The sequence below is a fragment of the Neopelma chrysocephalum genome, unplaced genomic scaffold, assembly GCF_003984885.1.
Source record: "Neopelma chrysocephalum unplaced genomic scaffold, ASM398488v2 Primary Assembly neopelma1_61b, whole genome shotgun sequence".
Lineage (NCBI taxonomy): Eukaryota > Metazoa > Chordata > Aves > Passeriformes > Pipridae > Neopelma > Neopelma chrysocephalum.
In genome coordinates, this window is record NW_020897717.1 from 11,717,349 (window position 1) to 11,740,373 (window position 23,025).

The 23,025-nt window shown below is 34.8% G+C and overlaps 1 protein-coding gene across 1 annotated transcript in view; it reads right to left on the bottom strand.

Moving 5' to 3' along the window:
- Nucleotides 1-23,025, bottom strand: part of GPATCH2 (G-patch domain containing 2) — a 122,257-nt gene that overhangs the window by 37,855 nt on the left and 61,377 nt on the right. Inside the window, exon 6 of the mRNA XM_027681870.1 lies at nt 80-144. Within this exon, the coding sequence (XP_027537671.1) occupies nt 80-144 (65 nt within the window). The remainder of the gene's footprint in view (nt 1-79; nt 145-23,025) is intronic.

Sequence of the window (23,025 nt, forward strand, 5' to 3'; positions counted from 1 at the left end):
TTCCCAATTTACTTATGTTTAAACAATTAATTCAGTATCTTTTTTGGAAATTATTGTAACTCCCATCACTGATACTCACTCATGGTGAAGAGAATCCTGGGCCAAGTGAACCGTTTTCCTGCTACCGCCTGGTCCTGGAGTTATCTAATGGAAAAAATGTAGGAAAAAAGAAGTCTTAGAATAATGGGGCAGCATATACACAAAATGATTGTTTATTAGGAATATATCACAAATATTAAATACAAAATAGAGACAATATACTAGATGCAGTAAATGCAATTAGCAATATCTGCAATTTTTAAGTAAATTCTGAGTGTGGAAAGTGTTATAAAAGATTTGGCAAAATCCTTTATGTGCAATTCTGATTGGATGCCAGACATAAAAGACATTTACAGATGTCAAGGCCCTAAGTTACTTTTTTGAAAAGTCATGAATACTTTATCTCCTAAAAATGAAAGTCAGATGTTTTGAAAATCATAGTCAATATACTGTCCTTATTTATGGCTAATACAGAAATAAATTTAATAAAAAAAATGCCTCCCAACCTTTGTATCCCAACATAAACCTTTTGAAATTCAAGTTGATGTGGGATAGAAAGTAAAGGTAAAATAATTTTTACTACACTTTACCGTAGTCAGATGTTCTGCCAGGCTTGAAAGGAGACCACAAAAACTCAATGATAATACATTTATATGGCTCAGGTTTGCCAATAGTACATAAGGAGGAGATTCACAGATAAAAGCAGTCTACTTGTTACTACAAGAACAATGAGCTCAACTTTTAAAGAAAAATACCCCTATTAATCTGGTGTTGTAATGGAGAAAAGTCAGGACAGTTGAAGCTCCAAGTCTGGAAAACTTTCGAAGAATGCTCACTGGATAATTTGAAAGCTCCACGCGATTAAAGTATTTGAGCAAAATGTACTTCTTTGACCTGAAGAATGATGTCACTTGGGGCTGAACCGAGAAAAAATGATGTGCTGTCACTTTTCTGGCTGATTGGGATTAAAAAGAATTGGTAATATCTTAAATCTGAAAAATCTATGAAAACATACAAATCTCTAGTAGAGGAAATCATGGCAGCTACATGGGAGAACAGCACCTACTGCTTTACCCTCATTTTGCTGTTTTACTAGATTGATTGAGGCCTTACACAGCCATGTGATAATAATAAAACACCGACCAAATGTTACTTTTTAAATGTCATAGTTCATCTAATAATAAAAGTGAGAAACGGCCATTCACAAAGACAGGCCTGTAAATACGAGCAAGTATTTTAATATGAAATTCCAAATTTTAAGATTAATAACTAAACTGTTACCTTAACACTATAGGTAAACATGCAGCTCAGCTCTTGAGAGTTATATCCTGCATTAATCTCAAAATGAGGTTTTCATGCTATTCCAGTGGGTATCCCTGGAATATAGTAATCCATTTTCTACACTGTGGCTATAAGAAAAGCCGACTGTGCCTATGTCATGCTTTGTTAGAGGTTCATGATCACATTATCTCATGGTGGACCTGACACTTTTATTCAGTTTACAGTATGTTCTGTGTACAGGCAACTTATTTCCTTTGCCAGGGCTGCTGACAACCTTTTCCACACTATATTAATCTTGTTTACAGACTTTATCTTGGTACAAATATCAGAAAACCGAACTTTTTATCTCAGGGAGAAAATAAACAACATGTTGACAGAAGCAAAAGCTATTTTCTGGACTAAAATTGGTTGTTTACCTACAGCCATACTTATGGAAACAAGTTTAAGTTTCCAGCTTACTCAAAATACATAATCTGAAATTCAATAAGCATGGAAATTTCAAGAAAATTCACCTGATAAATTGCCAGTTTTAAAATAATATAGAAAGCACAGAAGTATGTTTTTCCACTAATTTATATGAGAACATGAACTTGCTTGGAATACAGTTACAACCGATCACAAAGTGCACTGCTCAGGTTTCTCCTGTGCACCCCAGATAGCTTCAGTTACCAAACAGATACAGAATATTTATAAAACTAAACTCATAATGCATACATATACAGGCCTTTGCATAAAACTGACTGCTGATTATTGTAAGATTCACAATATGTTAGTGCAAATTAATTCCTATTTGCAAAACTTACCTAGGGTGTAAAAAGCTAAACCAAAGCCCATTGAGCCCACCTTCATCTGCTAACTCACTCTTACAAAAATCTCCAAAGAGCTACTGAATCTCCACAGAAGTAAGGGCCAATTACTCCAGAAAATGACAGCAAGTTGCAGGACACTAAAATCAAAACCAATACCCTCTCAACTGTTCAGATTCTTTATCTATGCAACACCTCAGTTGTTATCTATCTGTTAATTTGTTAAGCAACAAAATCCAAGTGCACAAGAAGAAATCAGGGGTAAAGCGAGTACTGTCTTTCCCTTGGGTACTTACAAACAGCACTGAAAGTCTGCAAAACTAAGATTTTTTTTTTCAATACAGAAATGACCTAACTGCTTTCCTAAATGAAAGAACATGTTCCTTTTGCCACTCTATAAATTAACTGCTATGATCAACTACAGATTAACATATCTCAAAATCAAGTAGATTAACCAAATCTTTTAAATTCCAGAAGAAGAAAAGTCATTTGTATCTGCGTTCACATATTTATAGTATCTTTCCCTAAAAACACTCTATTCACAAAATTTGAAAAGTTCTGTAGTAAATTACATTTTCTCAGGCAGGATTTACTACAAAAGAAGTAGTTTTCCAAAATGAAATGCAACTAAAATCAAATCCTAGAGAAAGGATTTTGCACTGGAAATTACAGCATGACATTGTCACTTCCATAATTTACAGATCTGTAATTGTCAATTTATAGGAAATTAAATCAAACTATGTCAAGGGAAGAAATAGAAAAAAATCTATTCTTTATATTTTATTGCACTGATTAAGAGCAATTTCTTATTATTTTCAGCATCAATTTATTATTACACATTTTATAACTCTTCTCCTCCACTAGAAGCACTGGAAAGCACATACACTAAGCAAAGTTCTGGATTTAAAATACATCTTTAAAAAAATATAGATACACATTTGACTTGGAGCAATATAGCAAACTATGAAAACAAAAATAGCTTTCACAGTATACATTACTGAAACATTGCCATAACCCTAGCTTGACATTACCATTACACTTTTATTCCCTCTGAAAGCACACTCTTGCTGAAGGGCCCAAACTGACCGTTCCAGAGAAGCATCTCTTTAATGTACAGATTACCTTTAAGAGATGCTCAGCCAAACTCTACAAAGTCGTCACCAAGACATGGTTCACTGGCAGAATAGTTCTATGCCAGTTTCTTGCTACTCTAGTTACATTTCTTTAAAATTAACCTCTTAGTAACACAGTGTTGCAAAAAATCAATGATCATTGCCATTCCGCTTGCAAAATATACGTAATATGGAAAGAGAAAAACTTTGAGAAAAATAGGTCAAAAGACATGGACTTTAATCCTAAGCAAATACACATCTCCCTGTATATGTTTTATTGTTTTTTCTTAATATAGTAAAAAACAAAAGAGAGAAAATAAGAATCAGTAAGTTTTTTGGCATGAAAGAATACGTTCTAGCTCCCCAATCTCTCTAGTGATCTCAAACACTGTTAAGAGTTTTCTCTACATTTCTTTTCACACAACTGATCAAACTACCTCTATCTCTTTATATACAGTTTTCAATTGAATGATTAACAGATGAAAAAGAAAATCAAGATATCAGAGACTGAAAGAAGAAAAGTTCACTACTGAACATAGCTACTTCAGGGAAAGATGGAAAATTTAAATCCCAAGTACAAAAGCAAAGCAAGGAATTGCTTAGTAAACTTTTGCCATTTCACAGTTTTTCTCTGCTACTTTTAAGATAAAACCTGAATTTGAAATTAAATAAATATAAATTTAAAACTAAAAAGGACTTTTAGAAAAGAGACTGGCTTGGGTGTAAGGTTTTTTTGTTTGTTTGTTTTAAATGGTAACATTAATAGAAAATATCACACACAATGTTTGGTCCTACGTTTCTGTCAAGGGGACAAGTTTTTGCAGATTGTAGAACAGGCACAGTAAATTTATGATGCATTGTAATGATATATATTAGTGCATTTCTGCTGCCTTTAGCTATGTAATACAATAACACTGGAGGAGCTGTTAGAGAAAATAAGTACTAGTGTATGATGTAATAAAAAAATAACTGGCCTGTGGAGAAAGCATTAGGTAAACTAAACATTTTAAGTGTCCCATCTGGAAGGAAGTCAGTAGGATTCTTCTGAGATTCCTAATATTTAATATGAAATAGTACTATGTGGCAACTATTGCTCCAACAGCAACTCACAGCACTGCAAAAAAATGTACCAATTTGTAAGTCTTAAGAAGAAAATATAAACCAGAAATTTTCACTTTTTATTTTTAAATTAAACTCACTCATTGTTAAAAGGCAAACCTAAGATTTTCTGCACTGCAAAACCACACCAGACAGCACTCCTATTTCAATTTTTTATATTAGGAAAGGGGAAATCTTCAGGGCAACTGTCTGAAATATATTAGATATGGCAACAGAACAATGGCCAAAAGTTTGCTACATTATTATTCTCTAAATATTATAAATATTCTCTAAATAATATAAATATCATTTAACAAATTTTATTTATATAAAATCAAATTTTCCTTATTTGGGAAATACAGCTACTAAATAAATGCTGCAATAACATGCTGCATATATAAATAAAATCTTCATTAGCATATTTTAGCTGTCTGTTTAGATATAAAACTTATCCTAGGGTGAAATCTTCACTAAATCCCGGATTTTGATTTCATTAGTGCTGAGACTGTACCCTTATTAGTTAAGAATAATCTAAAATTCTGAAATAATGTTTTAACTTGTAAAACTACGATCAATAAGTAAAGTTACCCACACAGTAATACAGGCAGGAGGAAGGAGCAGAGCAGTGATTAGGCTACTAGCCTTGACCTGGGAGACGCAGGTTCAATTCCTTGCTCTGTTGCAGGCTTGCTGTTTTGACCTTTGGTAAGTTGTTTTCTGCAGCTCAGTTCCATTTGGGGAAAACATATAAACAGGACCCTCCTTTCCCCTCCCCAAAGCAATCTGTAATAGTATTTCTTCAGTTCGTTAAAGTAATGTAATACAGTGACAGCAAAGAGTGTACCAGCAACAAAGGATGCCATCAAAGCATTTGCTTAAACTCTGCCTGAAGTACTGAAGGTGATTTTTATTCCTAATGCCATGGGACTTATTACAGGAAACAGAAAAACACCAATATTAAATGCATTTACATATAGAAGCAGAATCACTCAGAACTCTTTGCAGGTACGAGTCGTACAATGACAGCTCACGGCAGCGCAGCTCGGAGTGGATTGAAAACCCAAGCACACAACAAAACCCCCAGTTCCAAATCGCTGCTCAGCTTCAGTCGCAAGCTGTGAGTGGCCTCTACTGGCTGACCAAAGGCTACAGGAGTCACTAAGCTTTTGCTATGAGTTACAACCGAGGTTATTAAGTGTGGGAAGAAATGAAACAGAAAGAATATGCTAGCCAGTGCTAAATAATTCACTTGTGCTATGGCTAAAAATAAAAGGCAAACACAAGATGAGTGATACAACGGATAGTGGTAAAATACCTTTAATACCAGTGCTTTTAGACTTGCCAAAATACATACTGTGAAAGTATACATGCATAAGTCCATTTTCCAAAATGACAATAGAGTTCAGCAGGATATACTGTGCTAGCTCTGAAGGTGAAAACAAACCTGAAATTCAAGTAGTGCATAATTTGTTTATATGTGTTATATATTTCGTATGAAGAGTGAATTACTTCAATTGTGCTATCAATAGTTCGATTTAGACGCACAATTAGGAAGTTTGTTACACCATCTGAGAAGGTATGAAACCAGAGACTACATAACTATTCTTTTCATAAATGTGCAACAGATTTGGCCTTTTCCTTATTTACAAAATTAAAATCAGTAAAATACAGAGTAATAAAAAACCTGAAATATGAAAGTGCATCTACTGCCACAAAGATGATCTATAATTTCCTCCAAGTACATGAATATAATATTTTATTAAGAAAAAAAGGAGAATAAACAATAAATAATAAAAAAAAACCCACAATAATTGTAGACAGGACAGTATGTAGAAAAGCTGTCCAAAACATGACAAAAATACTTATTATTGTGCAATGTCTGCATTAAAATTAAAACAAAAATTAGATTAAAAACAATAGGGCCAGTAGCAAGGAAATGATTTTTTTACTTCAATTTTCTTTTCTATAGGAAAAGAAAATTTCTTTTCTAGGAATATGTACCTGATTTGCCATTCTCTCACATTTTAATTGCACCTTATCAAGAAGGATTATTGTCAAACATAAGTGACTGCTGATGCCAAAAGTCGATTGCCTTCATGAGCAGCTGTACAGTGCTCACATACAACACTGTACTCTGTGGTATTTCCAGCTCCCGTTCTGAATTCTGCCCCATTTCAGAGTTCTACCTCATTTCAGAATTCAGTCCCATTATCTCCACTGCTCAAAATTGTTCACAGGGTTATCTAGCTGACATAGAAGATAACCCTCCATCTCACTAGACACCACTGGGATATGACATGCTGACCCACAGTAAGCCCTGATTATTAGCTTGAAACATATACCATATAAATGGAGCTTTGAGCCAAATAATTTGTTTTAAAGTCTTTTCATTTTACTTGTACATTAAAACTCATTTTAAACATGCTGACATGAGTTCCATTAATCTATACAGTCATGAACATATTTAGACATGTTAATGTTAGAATTTGACTATTATCAGAAAACAGATGAAAAATACTGACTAAAATACAGCCCGCAAGTAATGCCTTTTTCTTTACAAAAAAAGACCAGGGATTTTAGTTTAATAAATTATAATTAAATGAAAAACAAATGACCATCCACTGTAATTAAATAGAATCCCAATTGTCTGCATTGCACTGAAGCCCACAGCCTTTTAGTTTCATTGAAAAAAGGCTCGTAGCAAACAGAAGAACAGTGAGATCTCATTCTTTCTCTCCCATCTTTTCCATACTACTACACTTCCAGTGACTGTGAAAGTGGTTAGGATTAGCAACTCCACACAGATCTGCTAGGATAACTCTAATCCAAGCCACTGAATGGTTTCCTATCGTAGCACCTACAGTTCTGTGTGATTTTACAGTCTTGAGCCAGTTAAGTTTCATTTGCATGAGAACCTCGTTACCTTTTGTTTTTTCAAAGGGGCACCCAATGAGCAATATCACAGCCTGGACAAGAAAAACCACACAGCACCTAAACTATTTTCAGGAGAAGGAGATGGTAGGAAGACTGAGCAGAAGAGAATGCCGATAGCATTGTACCTAAAAATTTTCCATGTGAAGAAAATAGTTCAGGTATCAGAACACTGTGGTTTAAAAGGTTACACTTTGGTAAAATTTGGAATAAAACACCTTTCAAAATCCATACAGTTTGATCAATAGCAGACATTATGAAATTTACGCATTTCTGCTAAAATAAAAGCATGACCTTTTGCCCTTTAGGTTAAGTAACTAGTACCCACAAAACAATTTTTCTTCATTTCAACTGAAATTTGCACCAGAAGGGCTCACAACAGTGGTGAAACAGTGGGAAAAAGGCTATAGGGGAGTTTCATGCACAAACTTGGCAAGTTTCACTATTGACAGTATTACATGTGGATGACACTTTCCATTATTTTGAACTTGCCTGTACATAAATATTTTACAAAGCAAGCTTACATGACTAGTAGATTTTAGAAATCCTGTATTTGCCACTTTCTCTACCATCTGAACTTACTATACAACCATAAGCATTGTTTCAAATTGTAAATGCCAGCAGAGATGAAAAGAAGAAGCAAGCAGAAGCTCAGCAATCAACTTTTCACTGGGCATTTTTAAGGTCAAGCTAAATTCAGGTTTAAGACATATTTTCTACTTTTCTCCCTAAGCAAAATGATGTAGAAATAAAATGCATTTTGAAACACGTTACAATAAATATAATTTTTCTTAGTGAGACATTCTCAAGCTTTTCCATCATCTTCAAATATAAATAATTCATGACTTCTACTATAGAAGAAATGGAAACAAGTAGGTTCTAATAGAAAAAAAAATCAAAAGTGGGAATTCCACTCATACATTTTAAAAGAAACTGTCAAGCTTGTTAGCCTTAATAGCAGTGCCACACTGGGATATCACCTGGATACGGTTGCATTGCATTTTCTAATTTCTAACATAATGCAGATACCAAAGATGTATCCTACTGAATGTTAAGCTCATGAATGGATTGTGCAAAGTCATCAGCAACTTTGATTTGAAGACTAAACTGTATTATCTAACTCTCAAATCCCTACTTATCAGTAAATGTGCTCCCAAGTTCTCTTTGTATGATATCAAGCCCTATATGATGGAAAACATCACAGTATGCTCCCTAAGAGAGTCTAGAGTTCCTTAAGGTAATTTAAACTTGTAATGCATTATAATGATACCTATTCCAAAACATTAATTCATAAAGGAAGGGACACCTGTGTTCCAGGAGCAGAAAGAATGCTGCTTCTATCTGCTACTCTCTCCTCCAGCAGGATGAAATAGCATTGCTTGTTTTGTACTGTCAAGTAAACTTAATTTTACAAACAATGCTTCTGTCAGGAAGTTGTGTTCAGTATGTGAAAAACTTTTGCTCTTAGAAAACTTAAAACAACATATAGAAAACAGAGTTTAAGGTGTGTGTTTGTGTGACTGAGGGCAGGAAAACGTGTCTGGCTCAATGGTTTTCTCTATTGCAAGATGCACTGTACTCATTTACAGACTCTTCTGTTCCTGGAAATTACATGGGGGAAAGACAATTCACTTTGCCCTGATCTCTCTGGTAGCATCAATTTTACTTTGCTGGCCAGTCCCATGAGAATAGGTTTTGGTCACTATGGAACACATTAGTTGCCTTAGGCTTCTAAAATTCCTGATAAAACCATGCACAAGAAACTTTTGGCTACCAAAAGCATACCCTCTACTTAAAAAGCATCACTTAGAAACAAGGACAAGAGGAGTAACTGGTTTTTTGGGTCCTGATTATATAGAGGATCAAGTAAAGAATATTTTTTCTCTCTGCTGTAAGTTTTTAACATGTTGCAGGGCACAGAGAACCGACACACAGCAGTAAAGCACATTTGCCAGGTCCTGGAGAAGACTGACTTTCCACCCACCTCAGGGTAGACATCATACTTCAAAGAATTCTGGCCTGTGGCTATCAGTGCGCCTTGCAAAATGCCAAGGGAAACCTAAGCTGCCCTTGGGGAGTTAGAACATTATTTTACCTGTTATTACAGGATGAAAAAGAAAAGAAGCCAAAGAGAGGGTCTTTGAGACAGAGAAGATCTTGAATCAATTACCAACATTCTACATTCATATGAGTATGCTATTCTGGAAATACGTAGAGCCAACTTAGACCCTAATAAAGACAAATTGCCCTTAAAACTTACACCTTGCATAACAGTATGACATGACTTACCAAAAGAATGTCCAAGACAGGGAGATGGAAGGAGGAGAATTCTGACGTGGAAATACATTGTTTGCAGCTATTTCTGAGTGACAGCCTTGGTGCTAAAAATTTATACATGCTCAGAAGCTTTCATAGACTATTTGTCTGACAATCTCCATGATGCAAACTTCACTTTCAGTCAAGGGAAGTATTTTTACTACCAGTATGAAAAATAAGCATTCTTCTGTGGGATGCTGGAATACATATTTGATTTTAGTTTGGGAAGGAAGGAATAGGAAAATGAGCCAGAATGAAAGCAGAAGGTACTGCGTGCAAATACTACCACAAAAAATTGAAAATATTTGGAAAAGCACACCTTCACAGAAATCTACAGTAAGATAAAAACTAAGAGACTGTTGAAAGATAATAATAACTATCTCCTTAAAAAAATGGTGCTTGTGGAATTCTTTGAATCCCTCTGCTTTGTTCAAGGCTCAAAAACATCAGGTCAATATAACCAAATTTATGTTCTCTACCATCCCAAAGACGGTGGAGTAAATACCATCAACACAAAGTCTTGCTGAACCCACTATTTGCCTTTCAATTTGGTTGTGGTACAATCTTAGTCAAAGTTTTTAAAGTGAGTTATTAAGTTTTCATTTCATTTGCTGCCAAAGCATATCTGTGATGTTTGCTTACTAAATGTAGCCTTAAGAATCAGTACCTTTTATTCAGCTACTCAAGCAATACTATGCTGATTGACTATTCCATTTCCTACCAAATATCTAAAAGTTTACACAGTACCAGAATGGAGACTGAATTGAGGGAACTCAACATTATTAAGGCTGATTTAGTGTGCAGGCAGGTTTAACACTAGAAAACATGGTAGGCTCCAAACTGTTGATAAGATGTTCAGATTTCTCCAAGAAAAATGAAAATTGCTGGTCAAGATAAAGGTCATCTGTTTACTTATTAACTGGACACCAATAGCATAAATACAGCATTCCACAAAGTTAATTAGAAACTGTTACAGTTAAGGAGAGTTACAGAAACTATGAGTTTAAGAAGAATTATAGAAAATAAACAGTCCAATTAATGGGAAAAAAAAATATAAACAGGCACATGGGTAATTTTGGCTGAATCTCTTAAGAAATTGCATTTGATGGCAGCATTCAAGGAATTGTATATATTGGTAGAACACAGTGTTGTATGTATCATACCCTCGATAGTGTTAAATTGTGAAGGTGGCCAAGAAGAAAAATTGAGGGAAACAGCCATTTTAATTTGGCATTACGACACACAAATATTTAAGTGGCAAAACCTAAAATAAATGTTGAGTTTTTATAAACTACTTTAAAAATAATAAACATATAGTGATGTATTAATTAGAAGGAATGCTGTTGGCAAGAAATAATGTTCACTGAAAAGGTGCCATAAGTGCCATAAAATATTTGGGAACATTTTCAAGTTCTTCCGGCATATAGCCATGTATTGAGGAAAATATTGAATGGAAAAAAGAAAACTTACAGAAAATTCTGGAAAGTTATCAAAGCAGTACCTATTAATAAGGACTGATTGATCCTACTTTTAAATGAGAGGTCATCTGCCCATCAAAAGATGGTACCTACTGAGGGAATGCCCATTCCTTGGGGTGGGGGAAAATATGGCATTAGTTACGTGGCTCAAGACACCTTCATGGAAAAGTAACAGACACACATAACAATCTTTAGGAAAAAAAAATAAATCTTTCCAACTCTGAAACTAAGAGATGCAGACATACACCTTCTGCCTAGCTCATCATCCATAACAGCAACTAAACGAGGTTCAAACACAACAAATTGTCCTGAACATTGAAAATTTCATATTCATCTAACTTGATACACAAAGAAATGCTCTACTGTTTTTTTTAAAGACACCGTTAAAAGTTTAAAGACACCTCATCTCCTTCCACAGCTAAACAGTTTATCTCTGGTGCCAGGGTAAAAGCAGTGGGTAAATTCCTATTCCCATGAAACCCTTTCAGAAATATACTTGACTTCAGTCAACTACAGGAATTCATATTTATTTCCTCCTTATACTTGAAGATCTGTGAGATCAACTCTGGAAGCTTCTGCTCTAACCAAATTCCTACTTATTTCTATCATAAGATATGGGGAAGGTACTACTGTTTTCATTGATTCAAAGCCTATCAGCTACAGCAGCTTTTATATCAAAATACTCAAGAGAGATTTTGTGGCTAAAATTAACAAGAGTATATTTTCCATTTGTACCTTAGCTCAAAGTCACTGAAGTTATTTCCTATAATTTTGTATGATCCACCATTAGTTCACTGTGATGAACAATTCCTCTTTCCCATTGTGGGATTTTTCCAAGTCCCTGGAATTCTCTGAATGGACTTCATTCATCTTTAGATAAGATCACTGTTTACTATGTGCAAAAACATTTCCAGTGAAAGGCAAAATAAGGAAAAAAACAATACAGTGCTCTGGATTGATTAAAGAATTAAGTAACATTGTTGTTTGATAAATCTAAATATTTGTGCTATTTCTGCCATTTAAAAATATTTAAGAATACTATCTCCAAGATTTAATTTTTGAAGTCAAATGATAAACATATGAACAGAGAATAGCAGGGGAAAAAAACCTTGATACATGAAAACAGAAATGTGACATGCTTCCAGAATATCTTTAGGCAATTGGAGCATGTTTCCTTCATCATGCCAATAGGCTTAACATTTTAAAATTTACAAAACTTAGGATCAGGAGGAAGTGATAGGAGGATCAAGGGATGCTGTTTTGACTCTGTAGGTATATCTGTATTAACTTTTCAAAACATATTATGCTTAGAAATTACTGCAGTTTAAATAAGGGAGCTACTTTTAAAATCCAAATATTTCAGTGTCTGTTCTCTTTCCAACTGACATCAGAGTCAGCCTTCTTGCCAAAAGAATAGACACTATTCTTCTTTGTAGGAATAATAATTTTGTCCCAAAAGTGCTTTAGGATTCTGATCTACACAGAAGTGTTCACCCATTTTTGCATCCTCACAAAAGGCTATTTATGCTTTGGTTTCTATTAAAAGATACTTATGTTTTTAAACCAGGTAAAATACTGCGATAGATCTATGGCAGAGTTACAAAATCACTACTGATGAAATTAAGTAAAACATTACAAATATGAGACCTCAGTAAAGAAACTGGAGACATAGGATGAGGGTTAGCTTCCCATTGCCCCTCCAGTTTAATACAATTCTGGAAAAGAAGTTCCTAAAAGTTTAAGTTTGCACAGTTCCTCAAGAATCTTCACTATGTAAATGACTAACAACTTTTGAACGGAAAAAAAGTTTTACCCCTAATATAATCAAGCTCTTTCCTTCCAACTTTGGATTACATTCCCTCCCACAGCAAAACCATAAACCTGCAGACAATAGTGCAGATAACAAGCAGTGTGGTAGACTAAAAAGATCTAGTAAAAACCAAACAAAAACCCACTAATTCCCCCAAAGCTGAGCTGCTCATTTTAATGGAGCACTTAGGTTTTCACTAGGTGTCTAAAAAGGGAATAAACACCGGAGATGAGACAATATCCCTCATAATTGTTTTTAAAGTTTGCTGACTTCAGAACTCATAAAACTCCCGGCTGATTAGGACAGGATGTACTTACAACCCTTTGCATGCATTAAAACAGTCCTCATCTATTATTGAATCATCACTCAAATTCAGCTCATGGAAGTGAAAATCGTAGAGTTCAAAACATGAAGTTTTAAGGATGTCAGGCAGCAACAGAATAACAGTGTGGGTAATCTTTAAAATACTTGAAAACGTAAAGCCGTAGGAACCCTAAAGGCAGCAGTGTCACTTTGACTCAATGTATGATATACATATCTTAAAAGCTGGATTTTTCCTAATACATAAAAAATACATTTCAACTAAGAGTATTTAATTTCTCAGCCATATGACTCAGATGCATAAATAAAAATGTCTCAATTGAACTGCAATTTCCAAAAGCAGACTTTGTTAGGTGTCTCAAACAGATCTGTATGTACCATTTTAGGGGTGGAACAAATATCAACTTTATTTTCTAAAACCCATCCTTCCTGCTGGCTCTCTGGAGTGACTTTAGTCAAAGTGTTGCAACCCACATGTCAAGACAAGCCTTTTATCGTACCAGAAATGGTATTTCATCTCCACTTGTCTCTTCTTTATTTGAATCACTTGGGGATATAGTTGCAACATCAACACATTCCCAACATACTAAAGTTTTAAGCAAAGCATTTTCTGATGAAATAATTCGGTATAATATGTATTTTCCCTAACAGGAAATGAAAAAAGATCAAGTAAAACAGCAACAAACGTACTGGGTGCATCGTCACTGTGGTGTTTGTATGTTTACCAGCCCTAGAGTAAAAACACAAGCATGCAAACAACACGTCTTGTTTTTCATACAGCCTTATGAACCATGGCAGCCTATTTGTAGACCTGCTGTCACTACCTGACAAACAGATAAGGACTTGCATTCTATCTGAATTTATTTACTCTAAGTTTACATTAAATATAACAAGTTTATTCCAAACCAGAGGGGAAATATCTTTAAGTAGTAAATTACGTGCCTCACACGTTGACACCTCAGAGTAAGCCCATAAAACTGCCAACTCCAACATTTTAGAGTGTAAGTTGTACTTATTTGACAAAATCCCCACCTTTAGCATTTCACAAGAAAGTGAACATAACCACAAAGATTCTGTGTGGATATATTACTTCCAGCTCTGTTAAGTTTCCATTTCTTTTACTCTTATTTACTTTCCAGAAGGAACTAGTCTTTCAGCTGGTATAAATATGCACATTAAATGAGCTACAATTAATTAATTGATAAAGCTACCATCCTTCTACTAGCTGAGGAATCAATTCTAAAATGTACACTCATAAATATTTATATTTTCAGGACAGTAAACTTCAAATAGACTTGAAAAAGGGAATGTTAAGATCCAGAATACCCCATGTCTTCTTCCACATTGCTAGATTACAATATTTGTATTTAGCACTTCATTATTTCACCATGAGAAAATGCTCATTGGCTTCCATTTTTGAAGTAGTTAAATGTATTTAAACTATAAATATCTTCTGGCTCTTCAGCAAAAACAAACTGCTAGATATTTGAAAAGGGCAGCTGCCACATTGTTCCCTGGGTGCAACACAATGGCAGGTCAAACTTTTGTTCCTCTTGTCCTACAAACAATTTTCAAGCCCGTGCTCAATAAATAAATTTGGTCTCAGCACTCCCAATCAGGGCTGCACAATCCCCTCAGTAGCAGACCTATGATAAATGGACTTATTTTCCCAAATCAAACACTTGAATTTAAATTCAGATGAGTTAATGCAAAGGTCAACATTGTAATCAGTTCTTTTGATCTTTATAGAATTTCTAGAGTAATACATAATAAATCTGAAACAAGGCAATTTGCAGCTCTGTATGTGTGGCTGGTAATAAAAATCTTAACGATTAGAGCCTTTATGTACTTAGGGAACGTTTTATAGTAATAGCTATAGTGAGAGCCTCAATGCATGGGGAATGATGGCAATAGATAACACTGAAAGACATGATTGCTTGATTCTTTATATAGTTTATACAGTATGTATAGATTATACATTATAAATTAAAGCACAATGTATCTGAAGAGTCTCCCAATGTTTTTCTAACATTCTATTTCAGATTTGCCTCCTCCACAAAATATGGCCTTGATAAAAACTTGTGAATTTAACAACAATCTCATATATAGAGACTTTTATTGTTTCATACGTTACCCCAAAGAAAATAAGAAATTAAAATGTTTGTGCACAGTGTGTACATGTCTTGCTCTCTTTTCTTTAAAAAGGAAGATCGATTTTTTTGGAAGTATGTATTTAGATGTATAGTATGTCACATTTCTTATGAACAAAAAATAATTATTAGACAAAAGGTATTTGAGTTGAAAACTGGAACATGAAAACCTAGAAACAGACTAAAATGTCAGCAGTCAAATGAGGAAATACTTAAAAACAAAAGGGTAATTTTTTTTTTTTAATAGTCCCTTAAAGGTTTCTTGATAATAATCAGAGAACTACCTAACCATTAAAAACTGTAAAAACATCTTCCTTTCCAATATTCACAAAACAAGACATTTAAGAACTGGTGTCAGAGAACACCTTTGATAAACATACAATTATGTAGTAGAGCAAAAACAGCCCACAGTTTAGGAACTGAAGAAAGAATATTTTTTCAGGAAAATGAAGACTAAGCAGCTGTCGGCGATGACTGCACTGTAAGGACCAAAAATTCATCCATGGGAACTGTGACCGAGATTCTCACTATCAGGACATATCAGTAGTCTACATCTATTCAGTGAAGTTGAGAGATAAATAAAATTGATCATTTGTTTACTTCCCCTACTCAGAAGTCTCCTATTCTCACAGAACACATACATATCTCTCTGGCAAAAATAAAACTCTTCTTTATCTGACTCCAAATTCTCTCAGGTGGTAATTACACAAATTAAGTATGTACACCATCAGACAGACCATTAATGATACTGCATAGTGCTTGTGGGGGGAAAAAATGCGAGGCTTATTGTTTGGTTTTGGTGCAAGACATCATCTCTTTCGTAAGAAACAGAGCTGTGAGAGTGATCCACTTGACATGCTTGGAAGAATGTCTTAAGTCTCATCAACCGAGATAACGCAACTGTTTTAAGGTGACTACACTTGCTGCATCATATAGGGGTTATGAAGTACATCTAAGCCTAAAGAATTCTCTAAAGAATCTGACTTGATACTGCATGACAGGTCTATTAAAAGTTATCATTAGTCAAAAATCAATACACCACCTAGTATATATATAATGGATTAAAATCACAGCTGATCATTTTCAGAAATAATTACAGATGGGGAATCTTCTTCCAGTAGACATATTCCTAGCAGCAATCCAAAGAGTATAATTAAGATACTGAACAGCAAAAAGCTAAGAACACAAAACTGGGAAAAAACCCCAATATGTCAGAGCGACTTGCATGCAGGCAACCTAACTGGCAATTACAGACAAATCAAGCTTTCACAGCTCTAAAGTTGTCCTTTTGAAAGAGGCTGCTGGGTTTTGGTGACTGAATTATTTTGTTAGACTCCCATTTCCCCTCCTGGAAAAATATTGGTTTATGGAAACTCTGTTCAAGGGGATGGACTGACATTTGTAAAACTACCTCACTGAGGACTTTCTTCAAACCTTTCACTTTTTATAACACGCAGCAGAAGCTGCATGCTACCAAACAACTGATAAACTCCTAAAGTGGACATCATTCCAGAATGACCCTGTTTGAGCAGGGAGGTTGGACTAGATGACCCACTGTGGTCCCTTCCAACCTGATCCATTCTGTGATCCTGTGATCTTGTGGGAACACACTGACTGAACAGTGGTGACAGGACTCTGCTTATTTGTATCATAACTCACACACCCCCCATATTACTGTCTTAGTGCGAAGAGAATGGAGGGAAAGCATGACTTACAGGGCTTCAAAGACAGTAAATTGCTACAAAGAAAAGCATGTAAATTTTAACCTCTGATTACTAATGTAATAAACTCAAGATTGCAAGAAGGTAGATTTAGATTAGCAAAAAACAACTTTCCTAGGATAAGATCATGGACCATGAAGCAAAATGCATAGAGAGACTGCAATGATGGAGACTTTTCAGCTTTACAGAAAAACACCCAAGAACTGACTTTTTTGTTGTGAAACAAGGTAAGTGACAATACAAGAAAGTATGACTGATATATCATCATACTGGAGGAACTGTTTTTGCTTTTGGTGTTAAGGTGTCAGTTTGACTACATTCATATTAGGGGTACCTGAAGAAAAAAAATGCAGCAAGATTATTATAATACATTATATTACATTATATTAGTACCTTATACACAGAGCTAGATGGCACAACTAAAACCATCACCACCAAAAAAAACCAAACCCACATATTAATGCCTCAAAAGCAAGGTGTGAATCTTAAACTACATTTTAAACTTAGATACCTTGACGTAATGGATTGCTGCCTACAAAAAGCCAACCTGGAAGGACCTTATGAGAAAGAAAAGTACCTTAAATTTGGAAGAAAAGTTTGGAAAGGCAAGGCAGTGAAAGAATAATCCTGCAAAGACATTCAGCTCAAAAAAACATCTTTGTCACCACATTCTAAATGTGTATAAACAGGCAAGAATGATTTTGTCAAGGCTAGACAAGAAACTGTAACTGAAAATACAGAAAGATGGGAGCCTGAGTAAAAGATTAAAACTGTGTAGAAAGACAGAAAAAGAAAGGTTGTTTCTTAGCAAGAAAGCCAAATAACACGATTTAGAAAGAAAGCTAAGTCAAAGTTGACACACGCTATTGACTGATATGACAAAGGCTGGAAACATTCTCCACAGAGATTAAATGAGTGCCATATATATTAAAAAAAATTAAATAAAATAATGATAAGCCAAATGGGATACTGAAATATTAGAGGTGAGAGTGAAGAACTGTGTGAAGTGGGTACAAACAGTAGTTATGGACAATGGCTTGTTGTAAAAACCGATTTTATTTCTTCTTCGCTAATAACAATTAAACCCCAATTCTGTAAACTGAATTCTTTCTACTATTCCATCCGCTGGTATATCCCTATCCTGTCTTCAGCCATATCATCATGAATATTTTTCTCAGACAACCATTTTGTTATTTCTGTGTAACCTGAGAACACCACAATAGTATACAATCATTTTAATGTTAAATATATTTATTTTTAAGAAAACTATGCTTGCAGAATACTACTACAAACTTGTTTTCAGTTGGCAGATTGGAGTCCCCCCATATGAAACTATAATTTAGTAATTAAACATTTTGGTAGTATAATTACAGCAAATACATATAACTTGCTAAGCAAGAAATAAAATAATTAAGATGTGCAATTATACAATTACCCTGTAATTACACAGGCTTTCTAAAAACTTAGCTTGAAATGATGAACGACCATTTTAAGAGATTCCAGAGTCTTTTAGAATTTATCTTGTGGAGTACATCCAAATAATCAGCTCATATCACAGATTGAAATGATGGAATATTTTTCCTCTAGAATAAACTGTCTGCAAATGTAAACAGTAGAAATGACAGATCAGTCATGTAATTAAAAATATCAGCAATGATATCCATGCAAGGAGCCTGAGCTTTATAATGAAACTAATTTAGATTTTCAAGACAGTTCCTGGTGTAGAGATGCTCACATTATATAAGGTCCTTTTGCTCTACCATATTAAAGAAAAACTGAGTTGAGCTGCAATACAACTGTAAAGAATGGGCCAAATGAGGCACTACTATAACTGTTTCTATATATTCTTGGGTTAGAAATATTAGCTTTTTAAAGATGAACACTACCATAACAAAACAAACAAACAAAGCAGAATTACACCTGTTTGAAGATTCTTAGATTGGTTTGATGATTATCATGCTTCAACCCCCTGAGTTATTATTTTCTTACAGTACGAAGATCAAGCAGGGAACAGTTGAAAAAAATTGAAGTAATTGCTACAAGCTTGACAGTATTTAAGTGTGTATCTTGTACTGCTGAGAACAGACTAAAAAGGCTTCTGCTTCCATTGTAGTTTTTGTTACACAACAGGATTCTGTGAACAAAATTATGACTTCATAAGGTTTCCTTGTACTATTTCTTTACACACTAAAAGATGTGAAAAAACCCAGGAAACTGTAGCTATAGAAGAGAGAAAAACTTCATCATACCTGCTCAGTACAACCAATGGTGAGGAGTTACATAAAGCATGGATGATGCTCCTGCCGCTGCCACCACCACCATCACTCCCCAGGACACCTGTGCAGCCTTAAGTACACTTCTCATGAGAAGGCTCTGAAATCTAAATTTTTTGTCAAGAAAGGAACTTGCCTACAACCCTGCCTCAAATGTCTAAGTTCTGTAGGAAAGACTGGGTTTCAGCCATACCTGTACATTTCCTATTTCTGTACATTCCTGTGTGTGACTTCTTTTTGGCCTCACGTTGAAATGCCCAATGCTCTACACATGCACTGAATATGACAGTAGGGAACAATACAAATTATTTTTATGAAGTATTATATCAATTTTTCTGTGGCCAGCAGAAGCCAGCTAAGTACTCACTAAAGTGTAGTTCATAGGGGTTTACATTTTGCCTTGATATTCTCTTAGTAAATGAGCCTGTCATTAGTCAACAGGAAAATAAATCCACCTTTTTGAGACACACTGCTGATTAAAAAAACCCCATACTTCAACTTCTAATTAGTGCAATTAATATTTATTAGGTATAGAAAATGAAGACACTGATAAAAAAAATTAGGGAATCAAGAGAACTACCCTTCTGCAAATGTAAGTTATTTTTAATCTCTCTCAGTCCTTCCTTCTGGTTGGACACAGACTTTAAGAAGGACAGGTATATGGAGAAAGATTTTTTAACAATTTTTAAAAAGTAAATATTAGACAACAATAATAAATATTACTTTACTCTTAGTACTAATATAACTTCACAGTTCCCAGTTACTGTTGCAAAAGTCTTAATATCAGCTGCATAGCCTTTTCTATATTAGTTCTTACAGGAAAGAAAAACAAAAGTACTAAAAACTTCTCTTCTGTTTCCATTTATTCATATTATGTGACTTGTCTCCAAATTCTTCCCATTCTATTTCAGTGTCCTTCCTGTATTTTTCCCATACCAGTCTCTTGCTGTCTTCTCCTCCCTCAATTGATGCTCTCACATCCAAAAGGCAATAGAAATAAAAGACACCCATCATAAACACAACATGGTTTCAGTCACAAGGTATTGGCACTTATGAGATATTTTTGCTTCCTGTCTCTACTGCTCTACGTATTTAAAACTGTAAAGTTCCCTGGGTCTAGGACTACTTTTGCTTTCTATTTCTGTATTGCCCAGCTCAATCAGAACCTGAAGCTTTGGGGGGGGTCTCACGATGCTCGTGCTCATCAGGAATTAGTTTATTTGCTAAAAATTTCCAAATGTAATAGACAATTTGCAGATAGAGTACACATAAGAAATATCTTACTACTGTTATAAAGAAAAAGCACAGAACAACCCTGACACTATGCTAGACATAGTGATGAATTCAGCTTACACAAAACTAAGTAGTACTCTAAAATATCTGCCTTGGGAGCTTGCGTATGAGGTTGCATCTATGTCCAACAGAGGATTTCAGCTGGACAATGATGAAAAGTCCATATGTTACAGTGCCACCATAAATTATGTTAGAACGTATGGTCAGGCCACAGAGGGGCTCCAAAAATAGGTTAGAAACAGCTCTCTGACTGAAAACAAATTGCCTAAATTCCAATATGAGAAAACAGTGTTCTTGACATATATTTTCATGTGGCTACCGCTGTTTCGAGCTAAGTCTACAGAGATGGAATACAATATGCCGCAACTACAAACTTGGAAGTTGTTATTCCATTAAGACACTAAAATGCAGAGAAATCTGCATGGTTCTAATGCCTTCAGGCTTCAAGATTTATTATGAAATAAAGAAAAAATGAATGATGGTATGTCAGTTGGCCTGGACATCAGTTACTGAACCTGCATTATAGACTTTTAATCATCACAGACATTAAAATGTTTATAAAACAACTATTATCACACAGCTGAGGCTGTATAAAATGTAACACTTCTGAAATATAAACAAAAAACATACAAGCTGGAATAATACTTTCCCATTGCACTTAATACTTTTAAAATTAAAAGAACACCTGACTCCACATATCTATAATGCATCACTTCACAACTCTGAATCTTTTAAAGCCAGGATTAAGCTTTGTAAGAAATACCCTGAATGCAAAATAAGACAGCTTTACAGAACAAACTGCTGTTAAGCAGCTTGCAATCTAGATACTATAAAATTCTAACCTCTAGTAAAATCACCTTCATTTTAAAATTATGACATCTGATGAGATGTTTTTTCTTGCAACTAAGTATCTTAAAACAGAAGTACAAAACAAATTTACAAAGTACAATTATATTAACTTCCTAAATTAATATTCAATAAACTGAATTGTCTTCTGTTGAAGACGTGCTGTACCTCTAAGGCAGGGGGAATCAATCTGGGATTCACTGATTAACACCTTATGTTGATTAATCCTATGATCTGATTGAAAAGTCTAAAGATCAAACGAATATTAGATAGGCTGCCATATTAAAGTAAGCTGTATTCAGTTTTCACATTTTATTTCTTGTGTACAATATTTTTGGGAATAATCCTTCACGCTTGTCTGATAAATACATTTGATGTAAACCCAGCAGAGCTGTACTCAGCAGAGAAAAGTATCAAGTTAAGATGCATTAAGACAATTAGGATTTATAGTAATTACAAGAAACTTGCCAGGGGCTAAGCAACCCTGCTACTTCAGTACAAGCACTTAAGATGATTTTGCATTTCCACCAGTTTCTGTGTTCTATTTTGATATTTTCAGGTGGTCTAAAGCATGCTACTGTGAAAACACAGACGAAAAAGTCCATTGTGCATGTATTTCTAAATCTTTTCACTTACCACCTTAAAGTTTTTAGTAACTTCGCATTGACTAGTCTCACTTGACTTCCTGACTCAAAGAAATAAAAAGCTTTGCTAATGCAAAGATCACTTCTTAGGATCACCTTTGGGTAAGGTAAAACAGAAGCTTGAAATAAATGAAAAATTTAGTTATTTTAATTGCCATTACTGTACCAAACAGCACAAAGCCATATTGTCCCACAGCATGAAGTGATCAGATATCTGCCCAAAATGATGGACAGCTCTGGCCCAGTGAACAGGCAAAAAAATCCCATTTACTCTCTGCCAGATGGGACCTACTGGACGCTTCAGCGCAAACAACTCATCCTTCTTCAGACCTTCTTGTCCGACTCTTGAGCTAGCTCCAGCTGATAATGATGGATATCAAGGCTACAGTAAAGTGGGTGACAACAGCAGCCTTGTTATAACTGCCAGTCTTTCAGTCTTGTCATTATTACACATTGAAGATTTATTTGAGTTTATTGTTGTGCACTGGGTCTAGCCATTTACAATTCATCACCTACTACAGAAGGTTCAAGATAGTGGCCATAGCTATAATTGCCACCTCCACCTGCTTCTGGAAATTATGAGGTCACAGGCGAGGGCAGCCTAACATCCTCAGAGCTCTGCAAGTCCCCACGAGCACCTGCAGTGAATACCACCAATGTTACTCGTGGCATATTTGGAACTATTATCTTGGATATTTCAGAATTTCAGACTTAGTTTGTAGTTATGGAATACACATGCTTCAGAGCATCCCTGAAGTTCTAATTCTTTAACAGCATAATAAAACTTTATGCCTGCTTCAGGATCCAGTGAGTCAGTGTTGTAACTCTTCTGTATTTGTAAACTAATATTTACTTTATATATCTGTAAAGAAATAATTTTATCTTAAGTACAATGGGAGTGTACTT